Source organism: Dipodomys ordii, unplaced genomic scaffold (genome assembly GCF_000151885.1).
Source record: "Dipodomys ordii isolate 6190 unplaced genomic scaffold, Dord_2.0 Scaffold141, whole genome shotgun sequence".
NCBI lineage: Eukaryota > Metazoa > Chordata > Mammalia > Rodentia > Heteromyidae > Dipodomys > Dipodomys ordii.
Window position 1 is genome coordinate 788,908 of NW_012267357.1, and position 13,353 is coordinate 802,260.

General features: G+C 49.3%; 1 protein-coding gene across 6 annotated transcripts in view; it reads left to right on the top strand.

The window, feature by feature from the left end:
- Positions 1-13,353, top strand: part of Txnrd2 (thioredoxin reductase 2) — a 68,449-nt gene that overhangs the window by 12,931 nt on the left and 42,165 nt on the right. For 3 of the 6 annotated variants that reach the window (XM_013031558.1, XM_013031560.1, XM_013031563.1), the window contains 6 exons: positions 1,526-1,582; positions 2,306-2,450; positions 2,964-3,038; positions 4,897-4,975; positions 5,798-5,860; positions 12,281-12,351. In XM_013031558.1, the coding sequence (XP_012887012.1) occupies positions 1,526-1,582; positions 2,306-2,450; positions 2,964-3,038; positions 4,897-4,975; positions 5,798-5,860; positions 12,281-12,351 (490 nt within the window). Of the gene's footprint in view, positions 1-1,508; positions 1,583-2,305; positions 2,451-2,963; positions 3,039-4,896; positions 4,976-5,797; positions 5,861-12,280; positions 12,352-13,353 lie in introns of all 6 variants that reach the window. The other 3 variants (XM_013031562.1, XM_013031561.1, XM_013031559.1) reach the window with 2 other exon arrangements.

Sequence of the window (13,353 nt, forward strand, 5' to 3'; positions counted from 1 at the left end):
AGATATAGGCTTGAACCTTGAGCCTCTGGCAACTGGCCAAAGTGGTCAGTGTGTGTGTGTGTGTGAGTGTGAGTGTGTGTGCTGGTACTTGTACTCAGGGCCTGAGTGACATTCGTGATCTACTTTTTTTTTTTTTGGTTGGTTGTGGGGCTTGAACTCTGGGCCTGGGCACTGTCCCTGAGCTATTCAGCTCAAGGCAAGCCCGCTAACATTTGAACCACAGTGCCACTTCCTGTTTTCTGGTGGTTAATTGGAGATAAGAGTCTCATGGACTTTCCTGCGTGGGCTGGCTTTGAACTGTGACCATCAAATCTCAGCCTCCTGAGCAGCTAGGATTACAGGTATGAGTCAGTCACTCAATCCTGATATACTTTTGTTCAGGGGTAGTGCTCTACCATTTTAGCCACAGCACCCCTTGTAGCTTTTTTTGAGTAGTGTAAGTCACCGGCACCCAACAAAAGAGCCCATCTTAAAAACCCACTTCAGCCCTGTGCCAGGGGCTCATGCCTATAATTCTATCTACTCAGGAGGCTGAGATCTGAGGATCGCAGTTCAAAGCCAGCCTGGGCAGGAAACTCAGTGAGACTCTTATCTCCAATAAACCACTAGAAAACTGGAAGTGGCACTGTGGCTCAAGTGGTAGAGTGCTCTCCTTGAGCTGAAGAGCTGAGGGACAGCGCCCAGGCCCAGAGTTCAAGCCCTATGACCGCCAAAAAAAAAAAAAAAGATCTTCTAAAACTTTGTCTTACCTTCCTTTCAGATAGCCAGAAACATTCCATTGTCTGTCTGTCTCTGTCTCTGTCTCTGTGTGTGTCTCTTCCTCTCTTTCTGTGCTAGCACTGGAGCTTGAACTTAGGACTTTACACTGTCACGCAGCTTTTTGCTTACCACCAATGCTCTACTATTTGAGCCATACCTCCACTTCTGGCTTTTTGCTGGTTAGAGCAAATCTGGTTATAGAGAGTCTCAGACTTTTCTGCCCATGCTAGATTTAAACCTTGATCCTCAGATCTCATCTTTTTCCCCCCAGTCATGGAGTTTTAACTCAGGGCCTGGGTACTGTCCCTGAGCTCTTTTGTTCAAGGCTAGTGCTTTACCACTTTGAGCCACAGCACCACTTCTGTTTTCCTGGTAGCTAATTAGAAATAAGAGTCTCACAGACTTTCCTGCCCAGACTGGCTTTGAAACACAATCCTCAGATCTCAGCTTCAATGCTTGGAATAGACACCAGATTCATCAAACATTTGGCTTGGAATTAGATGTGAACAGGAGCTGAGAAGAATTGGTTCCAGTGCTGCCATGGTGGGCAGCATGCAGGCTGCATCTGTGAAGCCTGAGGGTTGCTACCTGTGCAGAGGACCTGGGTGGGCAGTTGGGAGGCCAGAACTGGTGGGCAGCATGGCTTCATGGGCCAGGATGGCAGGACTGACAGGAAATCATGAATACTGTCAGCTCGGCTACTGTGCTGGCAGCTGCCTACCTCCTTCCCCTTTTGTGCTCACCTGCAGCTCTCCTTGTCCTTTAGCTGCTCAGCTGGGAAAGAAGGTGGCTGTGGTAGACTATGTGGAACCCTCTCCTCGAGGTAGGTGGCCGCCCCAACAGGAGCCCTGTGTGATAGAGGAGGGGAAGTGGCGGTGGGACCCAGTTCACATCCAGAGGGGGCTGAGGCCAAAATCATTCATCTTCTGTCTATAGTCTCCAGGGAGTGTCCCATTTCACACATAACTGTCTTTAACTATAAAGTTATTTACTCATATTATTTTGTTGTTGGTTTTTTGTGCCCGTTCTGGGGTTTGAACTCAGAACCTGGATGTTATCACATAGCTTTTTTGCCCAAGGCTAACACTCTTATCACTTGACCTACAGTTCTACTTCTAACTTTATGGTGGTTAATTGGAAGTAAGTGAGAATCTCAAAAGTCTTTCCTGCCCAGGCTGTCTTCAAACTGAGATCCTCTAATCTCAGCCTCCTGAGTGGCTAGGATTACAGATGAGAGCTACTGATACTCAGTCTTTATTCTTATTTTTAAAACTACTCTAAACGCAGTTATAAAGAACAAAATACTGTGACAAAGCTCCCTAGGGCTATGTTTTTGAATTACAAACTAACATCCACTTAAAGGGGCCCAGAACACTGTAGAAGAACAGAAACCCTGAACGTGATCTTAAATATGCTCTTCCCTGGGGTGGGGGTACAGTTGAGTGACAGGATACTTGCCTAGTATGTTCTAGGCCTGGTTCTGTCCCCATCATTGCAAATAAGTAAATAAGTGAATAAATAAATAAGTGGTCTTCCAACATTTTAGGTACCAAATGGGGCCTGGGCGGTACTTGTGTCAACGTGGGCTGTATCCCTAAGAAACTGATGCACCAGGCTGCACTTCTGGGGGGCGTGATCCGTGATGCCCAACACTATGGCTGGGACGTAGGCCAGCCCATCCAGCATGACTGGTGAGAAGCCCATGTCTAGAGTGCCCTTGCTTTTCTACTACCCTTAGGTGGAATAGAAATTCATTTGACATCAACCATCACACAAGCAGCCTCCACTCTTGACATTTGGCCCTCTGTAGAGACACTTTGAGTTGTCACGGGGGGAGTGGGGTAGAGCCCAGGTGGCTGCTTATCTGCAATGCCCAGAATAGCCCTGCCAAGAATGGCCCAGTGCAAAGGCAGCAGAATGAGGCAGAGGACTGTCACAGATGGTGACATATGATTCCGCTCCAAGCCACACACAGGCAGCTCTGACATTCCCCTGCAATGTGTGACCTGGACACAGAGCTGCTGTCTGGATGGGTGGAGGCCAATGCCTCCATTTCCAGAGTGCCAGCTCTGCTCAGAGGCAGCAGCCACCTGTGGGGATGAGTACCATGCTGTACCCCTTCAAATGCACCTCCATCTCTCCTCTTTCTTCCACTTCCTTGACATTCTCTTAGGGCTTATTTTTCTCCCTGTGTGTGTCAACAGGAAGAAAATGGCAGAAGCTGTGCAAAACTATGTGAAGTCCTTGAACTGGGGACACCGTGTCCAGCTACAGGACAGGTACCAAAGTTATGCCAGGCCTCTGTGGCCCTGCAGTACGGTTCTCAGGGCAGGCTGCCCTCCTGACCTTTCAGGTCCTGGAAGAGCACTTACTGATTGTGCAGAACACATCCTGGCAGGCTTGGGGGCTTGGCTTGTAAGATGATGGGGGGAGGGATACTTCTTGGTGGGTACAAAGATAAGGGGTGCCATGCTATGGAAAGTGAGGTTCTCCCTGGAGCAAAACCCAGACGCAGCAGGAGCAAAGGATAGGCATGGAGGCTGAATGACAGGAGCACAGGGAAGAGGGGGCAGTCAGGGTGGGGAGGCCTGAAGCCCAGTGTGTGGCCATGGCTGGATTTGGGACTAAATGGCTTGTGAGAGGCCAGCCTCCTGGCAGCTCCTTCCTCTAGGCAGGCCACTGGTCTCCTGCCACAGTTATAGGAAACAGCTAAGTGAACCCCGTGAGGCGGCAAAGATAAACCTCATACACTATCTTCCAATCCTGTATTTTCTGCTTCTATATATGCATACCTTGTAGGGCTTCTTGGGGAAGAAGGAAGGGCCCTGGTGTTTGCTGCCTCAGAGATGTCCCTTCCTGTTCCCTCTAGCCTACAACTGCCATTCCTGTCCCCCATAGGGATGCACAGGTCAGCGCTGAGGGCTTAGCTCTGCTCTGGTATGTCATGCTGCCATTAGCCCATGTGGACAGTGGCCCTCATGGGATGGGAGTCTCACCTGGGCACCCCTTTCTTGGTCCCTGGGGATTTTCCTGGCTTCCAGAGTGGGCATCAGTCTTGTGCCCACTCACACCAGGGAAGCCAAGGTAGGAAGCCACACTGTCCCTGTGGGGCCTTCCCCATCTGGTGTCTCCACCAGGAGAAGTCTCATTGCGCTGCAGAGGTTTTTGTGGTCATGTCTCTTCCGTATGGGACTCCACATCCCCAAGTTTAGCTTGCAGAAGACAGCGGGCTCTGCTATCCTCCCAGTCCTCGAACCCATGCAGCTCCTAGGCAGGTGCAAGCAGGCCTAATCCAGGCCACTCCACAGACATCACGGAGGGAGTGCTGGCACCTGGCTTGTTTCCACTTTCCTTATTACAGGCCTTGGATGTCTGTGTCATCAGCGCATTCCCTGACTTAACCAGGTGAGCCAAGGGCCCTCAGCCCAGAAAGGCATAGACATGAGCGTGGAGAACCCAAGAGTGGGAAAACAGAGCCAGAACCACAAAGAGCTCTCCACTGCAACTCAGCCTTTGCACTCAGTGTGGGGTGTGTCTGCACAGCACACCGTCCAACACAGCTGTGTCCTACCATCTGGCCTCACTCTTCTCCTGGCCTTGCCATCTATGGAGTGGGCATCCAGCTCCCTGATGATACACGCACAGATGATGAGGACAGGTCCTGAGAGAGGCCTAGCCCCCTTCACTGCCCACCAGCCTGTCACTGCTGGTCACTTGACACTGGTCACCTGGTCCCCAGGAACCCAGGGCCTGGGTTCTTCCAAGTGCTGCTGCTTCTGCTTGCTTTTTCACTCTGTGTGAGCCATGGTCTGGAGTTGGCCATGGTTCTTTTTTCTCCTTCCTTTCTTCCTTCTTTCCTTCTTCCCTTCTTTCCTTTCTCCCTTCCTCCTTTCCTCCTCTCTTCCTTCCTCCCTCCATCGCTCCCTCCTCTCTCTCTCTTTCACTTTCATTTTTCTTTTGTAGTGCTGGGGATCAAACCTAGGCCCTTGTCCTTGCTAGGCAAGTGTTCGAGCACTGGGCTCCATCCCCAGCTCCAGGGCTTACCATTTTAGCAGTCTGCATAGTGCTGTGTAACTTGGGCACTGAAGTTTAATTCATAGAAAAAAAATGCTTGAAAATCTTCTTTCTGTGTTACAGGAAAGTCAAGTATTTTAACATCAAAGCCAGCTTTGTCAACAAGCATACTGTTTGCGGTGTGGCCAAAGGTGGGAAGGAGGTGAGCGTCTGCCTGGCCTTTGTGGCTCATCTTGGAACCATTCTTTCCATGGAATGTGGGCACCCACACTAGCCTCGTTCTGCCTGGGTGGTTTCTATGAAGAAACACCACTGGAATTGAACAGACAGCTTCCTTCAAAGTCACACTTTTTCCAAAAGATTAAACCTAGTTGGGCATGCGAGTACATGTCTGTCATCCCAGGTACTAGGGAAGTAGAGGTATGATGATAACAGTCCAAGGCTGGCCTTGGACAAAAGTGGGAGACCTTATCTGACAAACAAAGCAAAAAGAGCTGGGGGTGTGGTTCAAGTGATAGAGCTTGCCTGAGTTGAGTCCTCAGTACTTCCGAAGCCGGGGAGGTGGGTGCTAATGGAGTGGAAGAAAGATGAGACAGTTGGTGTTGCTAATTCCAGCTCTCTGGAGGTTCATGAATTCCAGGCCAAGCTTGGGCTATAGAGATTCAATAGGGCTGGGGGGTGTAGTTAAGCAGCAGAGTATGTTCTTAGCATGCACAAAGCTCTGGGTTCAATCTCTATCCCCATCAACACAACAATGAAAACAAACCTAAACAACTAAACAGCTCCTATGGCTGCATGCCATACCAGGCTGCCCGGCAGCTTGGGGACAGCCTGACAAGGAGGGGGGTGGTGGTGATTGCATCCTTCTTGCAGGATGTTGTGGGGATTTGAGGAGGCGAGATGCCTTCAGGATTCCTGCTCTTCAGGACGTGTGATCCCCGCCCCCAGGGGACCTGAGGCATTAGAGCCCTTCTGACTGGGGATCCTAGTGTTCTGCTTGACCTCTCATTTTCTCTAATCTCAGACTCTGCTTTCTGCTGAGCACATTGTCATTGCTACAGGAGGACGGCCGAAGTACCCCACACATGTGAGTGTCCTCCCAAACCTAATGTCCTTCTTCCCCTGAGTGTATTCACCATGATTCCTACACCAGGGTCTTCTACCCTGTAGCTTCTTCCACATTACTGTCCTTTCTCCTTTGTACATCTATCTCATGAACCCACTGCTGAAACGGAGTCTCCAGTGACCATCCCCCCTCCATTGTTAAGCCCTTATAGACACTCTTGCTGTACTCTCCAGCTGGCATCTGGGACATCACTGTGCCTGTTCCCTCTCCCTGTCCTGTCCTGTCCTCTCCTCCCTCCTCTCTCCTCCCCCCCCCCATCTTCTTTTAAAGATATCAAGTCTCTGTGTTGTTCAGGCTGGTCCTGAACTCCTGAACTTGTGGATTCAAGTAACTTTCCGGCTTCAGCCTCTTGAGTAGCTGAGACTATAGGTGGGCTCTACTGTATCCAGCCCTGGTATCTCTTGTTCTAAGTCTCTATTGTTGACACCTTTTTCTTTTAACTGCAACATGTAGGACATCCAGGTCTTCAACCTTTTTCTTTATCATCCTCTTCCTCCATCACCACAACCACAACTTTTTTTTTTTTTTTTGCCAGTCCTGGGGCTTGAACTCAGGGCCTCTGCGCTGTCCCTGAGCTTCTTTTGCTCAAGGCTAGAGCTCTACCACTTGAGCCACAGCACCACTTCCAGCTTTTTTTCTGTGTGCGTTATACTGAGGAGTTGAACCCAGGGCTTCATGCATGTCAGGCAAGCACTCTGCCACTAAGCCACCTTCCCAGTCCACAACCACACTTTTTTTTTCTTTTTTGCTAGTCCTAGGTCTTGAACTCAGGGCCTTGGCACTGTCCCTGAGCTTCTTTGGCTCAAGGCTAGCACTCTACCACTTGTGCCATAGTACCACTTCTGGCTTTTTCTGTGTATGTAGTCTGAGGAATTGAACCTAGGGCTTGGTGCATGCTAAGCAAGCACTCTACAACTAAGCCATATTCCAAGTCTACAACCGCAACTTTTAAAAATTTTTAAATAAAATTTACATGCTATACTACTCATTCTTTGGAGGCGCAGTTAGAGTCGTCTCCATCTGTGTTCTTGTCCTCCCTTGTTGGTATTCTGCACCATCCAGCCCTAGTCCCACACCTTTCTTCTTTGGTTCTGGTACTCAGTACCCACCATTCTGTGTTGTCTAGATGATTTGATTATTCTAGGTAACTCATATACCTGCTTTACATGCAGTCATTGTTTGTATCTGGTTTATTTTACTTGGCAGAAGGTCCTCAAGGTTCATCCTTGAGAATTTGTAGAATTTTCTTCCTTTTTTTTTGTGCTGGTCCTGAGACTTGGAACTCAGGACCTAGGTCACTGTCCCTTAGCTTTTTTGCTCAAGGCTATCAATTGAGCCACAGCTTTACTTCCAGCTTTTTGGTGATTATTTGGAGAACCCAGATCCTCAGATCTCAGCCTCTGAGTAACTAGAATTACAGGTGGGAGCCACCAGAGCCCATCCGTTCTTTCCTTTTGAAGGCTGAATAATATTCCATGTATAGATATTAGCCATATTTTGCTTCTTTATTGTACATTGATAAGCATTGGCATCGCCACTATGACCACATAAAAGTTGTTTGTGGCTGGGTACTGGTAACTCATACCTGTAATCCTTGTTACTCAGGAGGCTGAGATCTGAGGATCATGGTTCAAGGCCAGCCCAGGCAGGAAAGTCCATGAGATTCTTATCGCCAATTAACCACCAGAAAACTGGAAGTAGAGCTGTGGCTCAAAGTGGTAGAGCACTAGCCTTAAGCAAAAAATCTCAGGGACAGAGACCAGGCCCTGAGTTCAAGCCCAATGACCACACACACACACAAAAAGTTATTTGTGTGTGTGGACTTAATTTTCACTCCTTATGGGGTGTTGGGAGTAGAATTGGGATCACACACCATTCTGTTTAATCTTTTGAGGAAATCACCAGGGTTTTCCAAATGGCTATATGCCTTTAGCACATATAACTTTTTTTTTTTGCCAGTCCTGTGGCTTGAACTGAGGTCCTGGGCACTGTCTCTGAGCTGTTTTTGCTCAAAGTTAGCCCTCTACCACTTGAGACACAGCACCACTTCTGGCCTTTTCTGTTTATATGGTACTGAGGAATTGAACCCAGAGCTTCATGCATGCTAGGCAAGCACTCTGTCACTAAGCCAACATTCTTAGCCCTCATGTAACTTTTTTTTTAATTGAAAGCTGAACATTTCCAATAACTTAATGTAGTAACTCTAGAAATCAGAGCAACCCCCCTACCCTGAAATTACGATTGTTGTTATTGCTGCCTGTTTGGTAATTTCGCTAAGTTAGTTTTGCATTTATTTTTTTGTCATGTATGACCACTGAAGTTCATTTGGTCAGTTTAGCAGTCAGCTAATGTCTGGTCAGAGATATTCCCTAAACTCCTTAAAGCATGGCTTTGCTGAGGGCACTGTGTGCATCAGTAAGACCTCAGGACTATCTTAATTCCCCCCCCCCCGCCCTGTATATGCAAAGCTCAGTACCTGTGTCTGGTGTTCTAGACTCCTAGAAGTGTTTTTAAAGTTTTTTTTTTGGTCCGGTTGTGGGGCCTGAACTCTGGGCCTGGTTGCTGTCCCTCAGCTCTTCAGCTCAAGGCTAGCGTTCTACCACTTGCGCCACAGTGCCACTTCCGGCTTTTTTTTTTTTTTGCTTATGTGGTGCTGGGGAATCGAACCTAGGGCCTCAGGCATGCAAGGCAAGCACTCTACCACTGAGCCACCTTCCCAGCCCCCGTGTTTTTAAAGTTTTTGTTCAAAGCCTCCATGGAAAGCTGGGTACCAGTGGCTCATGCCTAGAATCCTAGCTACTCAGGAAGCTGAGATCTGAGGATTATGGTTCAAAGCCAGCCCAGGCAGGAAAGTCTATAAGACTCCTTTTTTTTTTTTTTTGCCAGTCCTGAGGCTTGAACTCAGGGCCTGGGCACTGTGCCTGAGCTTCTTTTGCTCAAAGCTAGCACTCTACCACTTGAGCCATGGTGCAACTTCCAAGCTGTTTCTTTTTCTTTTTCTTCTTGTCAGTGGTGGGGCTTGAACTCTGGGCCTGGGCACTGTCCCTCAGCTCTTCAGCTAAGGCTAGCACTCTACCACTTGAGCCAAAGCACCACTTTTGGTTTTGTGAGTGGTTTATTGGAGATAAGAGTCTCATGGACTTTCCTCTTTGAACTGTGATCCTCAGATTGATCTCAGTCTCCTGAGTAGCTAGGATTACAGGCATGAGCCACCAGGGCCTGGATATCTAGCCTTTTCTGTTTATGTGGTATTGAGGAATCAAAACCTAAGGCTTCCTGCATGCTAGGCAAGCAGTTCTACCACATTCCCAGTCCTCTTTGAGACTCTTATCCACTAACTACCCAAAAAGGCAGATGTGGAGTTGTGGCTCAAGTGGCAGAGCACTAGCCTTGAGCAAAAGCAGCTCAGGGACATCACTAAGGCCCTGAGTTTAAGCCCTATATGGTATACCACACTAAAAAACAAAAATGGGCTGGTGGCTCAGTGGTAGAGCACTTGCCTTGCATGCATGAGGCCTTGGGTTTAATTCCTCAGCACCACATAAGCAAAAAGAAAAAACCCAGAAGTGGTGCTGTGGCTCAAGTGGTAGAGCGCTAGCCTTGAGCTGAGAACTGAGGACAGAACCCAGGCCCAGAGTTCAGGCCCCACGACCGGACCCTCCCCCCCCCCCAAAAAAAAAGCCCTCATTTCTGTTTTTGGTTTGGAACTTTTCAGTTTATCTCATTTGTCCTTTCTGTTATCCATCGACTCAGGCAGTCATGAACTTAAAAGATTAGATAGATGTCCACAGAGAGGCTTTCTCTTTGGAAGCTGGCGTGAGGTCAGGAGTCATCCACAGGGCCAGATGCTGAGTGTTCCCTGGGTGGGATACTTGGAAAGGCTCCAGCTCTACTCGGCCTATCTGCTCTGTTGTGCTGTCCCTGTCTCTGGCTTGGGACCAGAGTCAGTTAATAAGCGCCCCATATTCTTACTGTTCTTCTTTTGTGTGTGTGCTGGTACTGGGGCTTGAACTCAGGACCTGGACTGAGGTTTTATCCACAAGGCTTGTGCTCTGTCATTTAAGCCATTGCTTTACTTCTGGCTTTTTGGTGGTTAATCCGAGATAAGAGTCTCTTGGACTTTCCTGCCTGGGCTGGCTTCAAACCAAGATCCTCAGATCTCAGCCTCCTGAATAGTTAGGATTATAGTCATTAGCCTCCAGTGCCTGGCCTAGACCTACTATTCTTACAGAGTTCCCGCATTGCTGAGAGCTTTTGTTTAGTTTTCAGAGTTCTGAAAAAGTTGAATCTGAACATTCTTGCCAGTTTTCTCTTCTCTGCGATGATGAACAGGTGAATCTTGGGATGTTCTTCACACTTTTTTCTGACATCACCTCCTAGCCTAGCCGTGAGTGATGTGGGGACTCCTTTGCCCTCCCACTCATAGGAAGGGACCTCAGCGTGAGCCAGGTGAGATTGGGTGGCCATTGCAGGGGTAGTAAGAGGTGGGATCAGAGGGGTTTGCTGGAGGCACATCCTTGCAGGTCTCCCAGAGAGCCCTGAGTCTCCCTGTGGGTCTCTTGGGTCTCAGGGGCCTGAAGGCCCACATCAGCCTCAGAGACTTAGACCCAGGTGGAATGTGGATGGAGAAACAGCAAGATGGTCCTGTTCCTTTTCACACGGAAGCAGAGTCCTGAGCATCTGAGTCCCCAGCTTCCATTTCCATCTGTGCTTGCTGTGGAAATGGGGGCGAGAAGGGACTGAGGCTAGCAAGTGCCTCCAGTCCTCAGAGGACCATGGAATCGCTCCTCTGTCTGCCAGACAAGCTAAAACAGCCTCTGAGGGGCAAGCTACACACAGGGGGCACTCCAACAGCCTTGCTGACACAGTGCCATTGTTCTCAAGGGGACTACAACAGCCAGGGTCTAAGTGACCCCATCACCTACAGCTGGGCTTCCAGTGGCAGTGCTTAAAGCCTCTGCAGGGCTGGGAATGTGGTTTAGTGGTAGAGTGCTTGCCTCGCATGCATGAAGCCCTGGGTTCGATTCCTCAGTGCCACATAAACAGAAAAAGCTGAAAATGGTGCTGTGGTCCAAGTGGTAGAGTGCTAGCCTTGAGCAAAAAGCTCAGGGACAGTGCCCAGGCCCTGAGTTCAAGCCCCAGGACTGACACACACACACACACACACACACACACACACACACACACACACCCCCCGCCTCTCTCTCTCTCTCTCTCTCTCTCACACACACACACACACACACACACCGCCTCTACAGGCCATGGTCAGTTTCTAGGAAGCCAGTGGTCACCTTTACCTCAGGTCCATAGAGCCTCTGGGTAGAGTTTCCCATGCACCCATACCACACACCTTTTCAGAGGGCCCCTGGCCTGCCCCATCCTGGCTGCTCTGGATCTACTCACTCTCAGGAGAGCAAAACAAGTGCCCAGGTCCTGGGGAGGCAGCTCAGTCGCTCCCCACTCTGCCTGCTGCCTGCCCCCATCCCTGACCTGCCCTCCCTGGGTGTCTGCCAAAAACTTGCTTGTGTTTGAGTACCTTTGGTTTTCAGACCTTTTGGTTTTCCTTGAGCAAAGTGGAGAAATTCCTGGCCTTATTTATTGTTTTTGTCAGTTGGAATCATAAACTGTTTATAGACTCTGTTTCCTCTCCACTAGCACATCTTAGTCACACAGGACAATGCTTGGCCTCGGGTCTTCCCAGGCTGCTTAGCCATAGCTTGTCAGAACATTATGTGATCTCTGGACACATGGCTCCCTACCCGTGACTGGCCTTGGAGGGTGCCTGGTCTGTCCAGCCTGCAGCTTGGTGCCCTTGGAGCCTTCTGCTCCCCATCCTCTATGCACCTCAGTCTGCACTGACAATATCTGGCTCATCTATTCTTCCCATCCCCTCCCCTGGCCTCTTCATGAGACATTGCAGCTCTCTAGGCCTGATCTTCTCACCCTTCTTCATCTACCTGTCTGAGTCTGGGCCCCAGAGTGCTGCTCCCTTGGTCTGCATGCCCCATCTCCTTCCTGTTCCTGAATAATCACAGGGGAGAGCAGCTCTGTGTATCTGCCATGCCCACCCCAGGCCCTGGGCCATGGCTTTGCATTAAGGTCAAGGGGAAGGTCCCAGAGAGTAGAGGTGAGAGCCACCATCGCGTCCACCTGGGAGGCCCTTGACAACAGGCTCCTAGTGCTTCTAGCACTGTGGTTAGATGTAAGCACGGCACCTTCTGTCCACTGCGTCCACAGCCTGACAACACAGAAAGCTCTCCCCACGCATGGGTTGGGGTGGTTCTGACTGAGTTGCTTCTGCCAAACAAGCTTCCTCTTGGAAGAAGTCCTAGGCCAAAGCAAATGGCAGCCTTGTTAACTCAATCCTTTTCTTCCTGATAGATTGCAGGTGCCTTGGAGTATGGACTTACCAGTGATGACATCTTCTGGTTGAAGGAATCTCCTGGAAAAACGTAAGGCCTGGCGTGTGTAGGACTGTGTCTTCCTCCTTTGCGGGTGGTGTGTCAGGGACACTGAAGTCACTTGAGTGGGCTGCTTAGGCTGTAGTTGTTATGTGAGCCCCCTGCAGGTTTTTGGTATACTGAGTACTGTAGCTTTCTTGGAAATGATCAGATGAATGTCATATAAAGTGAGTCATTTATTATCTAGGTCAGCCCCAGTGGGTCCCCTAAGAGACCTCAATGAGACATCTCCTTTGTCATAGGCTTTGTATATTGGGCTTTCCTGAGACCCAGCAAAACCTCTGTAAACCTCAGAAGCCACGGCTGGGTTATGGACATGATACTGCAAGTGGGTGTGTGGTGCAAATGTCCTAAGTGCACCTTGCCTTCCTGCTTGCAGACTGGAGGGGGTGGAAGACAGACAGACAGACAGACAGTGAAAGAGAGAGACAGAGAGAAAGAGAGAGAGAGAGAGAGACAGAGAGAGAGAGAGAGAGAGAGAGAGAGAGAGACCACCAGAGGGCAGCAGAGGCTTGGCTGAGAGCAGTGTGCTGGCTCCTTGGGCCTTCCCCACAATGATATACTTACTGACGGAAAAGTGCCCCAGAAGAAGGCAGATGTGTGTAGGTATGTGTGCAAGGCTGTGCATTTATGATGCAAATGTGTGCAAGTGTACAGGTGTGTGTTGTGCATGCAAGTGTGCATATGCACTAGGTTTATTCACAGAGCATAATAACCTCAAGGTTTCTCCATGTTGGAACATTTCACAATTTTTCTTTCCCTTCCTCCCTCCCTCCCTTTCTCTCATTCTTTTTTCTTTCCTTTCCTTCTTTCTTTCTTTCCTTCTTTCTTTCTCTTTTCCCTTCTCCCTCCTTCCTTCTTCCCTGTCTCTCTCCTTCCCTCTCTGTCTGTCTGTCTGTCTGTCTATTGTGGGGCTTGAACTCAGGGCCTGGGCTCCATCCCAGAGGTCTTTTTGCTCAAGGCTAGTGCTCTACCCATTTGAGCCACATCACC